This window comes from Quercus suber, unplaced genomic scaffold (assembly GCF_002906115.3).
Source record: "Quercus suber isolate HL8 unplaced genomic scaffold, Cork oak 2.0 scaffold_183, whole genome shotgun sequence".
Taxonomy (NCBI): Eukaryota; Viridiplantae; Streptophyta; class Magnoliopsida; order Fagales; family Fagaceae; genus Quercus; species Quercus suber.
Window position 1 is genome coordinate 643,307 of NW_027069641.1, and position 5,767 is coordinate 649,073.

Below are 5,767 nucleotides of genomic sequence, written 5' to 3' on the forward strand. Positions count from 1 at the left end.
AGGTATAAGAAGTCCACGGCATGCCTGATGAGTATCAAGCAAAGAGAGGACGAGACGTTAAGATCCTACATAACGCGCTTTAATAAGGAAGTGCTATCGGTTAACGAAGCCGACGACAAAATACTTGTAGCAGCTTTCACAAATGGGTTGCGAAAGGGCAAGTTTTTGTTCTCCCTATACAAAAACGACCCGAAGACCATGTCGGAGGTACTCTACAGGGCTACTAAGTACATGAATGCTGAGGACGCGTTGCAGGCCCGAGAAGAGAAGCCGAGAAAAAGGGAGAGGCAGGAAGATGTACGACCAGACCAAGGGAGAAAGAGGCCCAGAACAGGAGATCGAAGAGACGAAAGACGTTCTAAACCTCCGGGAGGGAGATTCACAAGCTTCACCCCGCTGACCGCCCCAATAGATCAAGTCCTAATGCAAATTAAGGATGAAGGGGCTCTGACCTTCCCTGGAAAGCTGAAGGGGGATCCTAGCAAGCGTTCTAGAGACAAGTACTGCCGCTTTCACCGAGATCACGACCATGACACAGCCGACTGTTACGACTTGAAGCAACAAATCGAGGCCCTTATAAGGCAAGGGAAATTGCAGAAATTCGTAAGCAAGGAAAGAGCGGATCCAGCACCTCTAGAGCACCCCTCCCGACGAGATAATGACCGTCCAAGACCTCCCGTTGGTGACATACGAATGATTGTAGGAGGGATGGCTACCGGGCCGTCCAAAAAGGCTCGAAAGACGTACCTCCGGATGGTACAAAACGTCCAGCTGACGGGTCCAGTGCAAAAGGTAGCTCGAAGGGAAAGCCCCATTATCGAGTTCTCGGAAGAAGATGCGCGACGTCTTCACCACCCGCACGACGACGCGCTTGTTGTCAGCCTACAGGTTGGGGACTACAACTTGCATCGGGTGTTGGTCGACAATGGCAGCTCGGCAGACATCTTGTACTACCCGGCATGCCAGCAGATGAAAATCAGCAGGGAACAACTGGTTCCAACGAATGCCCCACTTGTCGGTTTTGGAGGTGCAAAGGTGTTTCCGCTGGGTGCGCTCACGTTGGCTATGACAGCAGGCGACTATCCCCAGCAAATCACAAAAGACGTAATGTTCCTCGTGGTCGACCATTCATCTGCCTATAATGCTATCCTAGGGCGACCCACCCTCAACGCGTGGAAGGCAGCAACTTCAACTTATCATTTAATGATCAAGTTCCCAACAGAATACGGAGTCGGAGAGCTACGTGGAAACCAGATTGCCGCACGTGAATGCTACGTAGCCATGATGGAAATGGATGATCACCTCCAAACCATGAGCATAGAAAAGTACCGGAGCACGACGGAGCCAGTCGAGAAGCTTGAAGAAATACCCCTGGACGACTCCAGACCTGACCAGACAACAAAGATTGGAACCCTTGCAAGTCCCGCAATCCGGCAAACACTTACAGCATTCCTCAAAGAGAATCAGGATGTATTCGCTTGGAGTCACGAGGACATGCCAGGAATAGACCCTTTCGTCATGGTGCATAGGCTGAATGTATCACCATCCTTTCCGCCCATCCGGTAGAAGAAGCGGGTCTTCGCCCCAGAACGGGACCAAGCCATAGCCGAAGAAGTCCGCAAGCTGCGAGAGGCAAATTTTATTAGAGAAGTCTACTACCCTGACTGGCTAGCAAACATAGTGATGGTCAAGAAAGCTTCCGGGAAATGGAGGATGCGTGTAGACTTCACCGATCTAAACAAGGCATGCCCTAAAGACAGCTACCCTATCCCGAGAGTCGACACTCTAGTAGACTCTACGGCTTAACACCAGCTGTTAAGCTTCATGGACACTTTCTCTGGCTACAACCAAATCAAGATGCACGATGATGATCAAGAAAAAACTTCCTTCGTAACCAGCCAAGGCCTCTTCTGCTACAAGGTAATGTCGTTTGGTCTAAAAAATGCGGGCACAACATATCAAAGGCTTATGAACAAGATGTTCGCACGGCAGATCGGGAGAAACGTCCAGGTGTATGTAGATGATATGCTGGTTAAAAGTCGAAGGGAAGAAGATCATTTAGAAGACCTTAGGGAAACGTTCAACACTCTTCGCTCTTACAACATGAAGCTTAATCCAGGGAAGTGTGCCTTTGGGGTGACGGCAGGAAAATTCTTAGGATTCATGGTTTCCCAGAGGGGCATCGAGGCCAATCTAGACAAGATCCGGGCTATAATGGAGATGGCACCACCAAAGAATGTGAAGGAAGTACAAAGCCTCAACGGCAAGATAGCAGCGCTAAACAGGTTCGTCTCCAGGGCAACAGACAAATGCTTACCCTTCTTTCGCACGCTAAAAAGGTCTTTCGAGTGGACCACTGAGTGCCAACAAGCGTTTGAGGAGTTGAAAGCTTACCTCTCTTCCCCACCACTGCTGAGTCCCTCGCAACCAGGAGAAGAACTCTTTCTCTATCTCGCTGTCTCCCCAGCCGCTTAGCACTAAGAAAGATTCTCCACGAGTTTGGAGCAATCTGACTGACGGATAAACCAAGGAAATCAGCCAGCTGACGGTGTAAAGCCGTCAGAGGCAATCTCAACCCGGTAGCAAACATGGCATCGTACATGCCAACATCTGCAGTTCTTCCCGTATAACATTTCTCACCCTCCCTAGGCAGACGGATTGGAATATGGTCGGGGATTTGGAAACGGGTGCGTAATTCCTTAAAAATTTTCAGTGTCATCTTTGGAAGGAACTTATTCACAGCCCAGTCCTTGGGAAGGATGAAGGGACGACTGCCTCCAGGACTTCCAGAAGTCCCTTCACAAGACTCCTCGTCACCTTCATCCCCGTCACTATTTCTCTCTCCTACTCCAACTTCACCCTCCTCGTCTACTTCTTCCTCTTGGCCGCCGTTTCCCTGACCTCCTACTTCCTCAACGGGAGTATGGGCCGACGTTTCCCTCTCTGACGACCAGGAGAAACTCCCAGACTCACTACCTGAGCCTGAACCAAATACCTCGTCGTAGCCCGCTCCTTCGCGGACCGACGACTGGTCACTCGACGTGTCACTCGACATCTACCTACAAGTGACGGGTGTAAACTAAGCACCTAGGATGACGACCTCACTTTAAAGAAAATAATTGAAATAAAGTGTGCAAAGAAAGAAAAGAAACTTACAAGTTTTTCAAAAGTGACGGTTAACGAGGTGACGAGAGAAATAATGGCAGTACTGACGGAGTATGGTGACGGATTAGTTCTCCAGGAATCACCAAAAACAAATAGGAAGAAATAGGGAAAGGTGGGCCATATATATATACATAAGGAAAACGCACGGAAGACGAAGCGATGCCCTCGTCCAGAAGCGGAGCCAACCGAAACTCGCCACGTGTCCAAAGCATTTAATTCCAACCGTAATATTTTCTCTGTCCTAGCTAAAATGAAGGTCAGCAACAAAGATAACTCCATAGCCCGTCAGCTTGAACTGACGGAGATATGGAGTAGGGGGCAACTGATACGTAAAAATAAATCATGGTCAACCGGTCAGCTGATGCCCTCGGACAACTGGAAAAGCAAAGGGATCCAAGGCTGACGGATGCGGATTCGGAGCCTTGGGTAGCGCTGCAACGAACTGACGACGACATGGCTGACGGGGATAAGGCAAGCCGACGACCCCTATGCCGACGGATATGTGTAAAATTCTGAGTTGGCCTCCGCGCGTGATATTTAAGGAAATTATTCGTATCCCACGATCAGTATTAGAATCCTATAAGGAAAGGATTCCGCAATCCGCGCCCATGAGGATCCCTATAAGGAAAAGACTTCTACTCTAAGGAAAAAGGTCAACCCTCAACTACTATAAAAGCCTAATACTCTCATAAATCGAGTTACGCATAATGAACCCCTCTCTAGGACTCTAGAGTTGAAAGAAGTTCTAACTTGACCTTCGGAGGGTATTTGGCCGGCACCACACCGGTGCTCTCTGTTAGGTCCTCTTTTCTTTGTGCAGGTGTCGATTCGAGGGTACGAACATTGTGCAACTCATTGTTGATATTTTCGGCATCATCAATAATATTTATTTAAAAAAAAAAATAAGCGTGATAACTTTTTTTTTTTTTTTTTGAGAATGAATAAACGTGATAACTTTATAGATAATATTCAACAACAGAGCCCTTAAAATAAATAGTTACTAGACAAGAAATACAATATCCATTAATAATATCGTTACACAACGCAAAACATTATTCTTTAAAACAAGAGACATTTGGAAATCGTCATGTAGCAAGTATAACTCTTTCTCAAAAAAAAAAAAAAAAAAAAAATCCTAAGATTCTTCCAATTTAACCTGAAACCATAGTAAATTCAAAATGATATTTATTGTGGGTTTGGATCCACGTTTACATTTCACGTTTTGCGCAAATGTGCGTTTTACTCTCTCTCTCTCTTTTTTTTTTTTTTTTTGGCACGCGTTTAGCTCAGCGAATTGAAGGTGTGGCTACTGTTCATGAACAGTAGCTGCACTATTTGACTTTTCAACTCATTTTTAACCACATCAGTTGGTCCCGTGCACTATTTATAGGACATACAAACTCCACTTTTTAGCAACTTTTTCATTAAAAATGGGTCCCACGACACTATTTACACATTTAAAAATTATTTTGCTACAGTGTTTTCAATTTTCAGCAAAATAAGTTGTATCCAATTTGGACTCTTAATGTAAGCAGCTAGATTTTTTTTTTTTTTTTTTTGAAACTATGTAAGCAGCTAGATTAATGGTTATATAAAACATGATGTTTAATGCAAAAAGAGAGAAATAAAATATAAAGGTTTTTCATGCTTGTGTTACCATGGCTATTGAATAATCTTTGTTGTTAAGTCATCGTTTGTGTTAAGAAGCTTTCCACTATAACCTATAATTGATATTATCACCATATACTAAATTGAAAAAAAAAATATATATATATATATATATATCTCAAAGCTGTCCTAATCAAAGTAGTCTATACGGACCATACCGTACTAGTACCGGCCTGTATGTACTGTACTGGTACTAGCCATACCGGCTAATTTCGGGCAATATTAAGCGTACCAACCGGTACAGGAAAAAATCTTTTTTTTTTTTTTTGTAATTTTTGAATTTTTGTAAGTGCAGAATGGTAACTTACTTGCATTAACTTATTAATATTATTTGTTTTCTTAGTATGCAATGAACAATTAAGCTTTCTATTTTTTTTTATTGTGTTTTTTTTTTTTTTTTTAATTGATGCTAAAGTCTAAAACCATGAATAATTTATTCTGAATTAAGGTAATGTTTTATGGTAAACTTTTATATTTATTATAATACACACACACACATACATACATACATACATACATATATATATATATGTATGTATGTATATATATATATTTATAAATATAAAAAATAACAGTAAACCCGAAACTGTACACCGATATTGTCCGGTACCGAAATATATCATTCCACTGGTCAAACCGGTATAACCTCTAGTACGAGATTGACTCCCTTAGTCCTAATGCGAAAGTGTTCATGCATGTTTGATAGTATATGTTTTCGGAGTTCTATTTTACTAGTTATTCTGACCACACTAGGAAAATAGATATAAGATGTAATTTTAATTTTAATTTATGAAGACTTTCTTGAGCTATTTGAAAAAAATAAGATCAACGGAAATTTAAACTGATTATGTGTAATCAACAAGATTCCTTGGCCTTGGAAGATTCACATTTATAATTGTATTTCTCTTACACATTCAACTATATATATATATAT

General features: G+C 42.7%; 1 protein-coding gene across 1 annotated transcript; it reads left to right on the top strand.

The window, feature by feature from the left end:
- The first annotated feature begins 231 nt into the window (after positions 1–231).
- LOC136069676 (uncharacterized) lies at positions 232–1,566 on the top strand. The gene has a single exon (XM_065778432.1). The coding sequence runs from the start codon at positions 232–234 to the stop codon at positions 1,564–1,566; it is 1,335 nt and encodes a 444-aa protein (XP_065634504.1).
- Positions 1,567–5,767: the final 4,201 nt, after the last annotated feature.

What these genes read in the sequence shown, in the direction of transcription:
- LOC136069676 (XM_065778432.1), top strand. Translation starts at nt 232, where the DNA reads ATGAATGCTGAGGACGCGTTGCAGGCCCGAGAAGAGAAGCCGAGAAAA.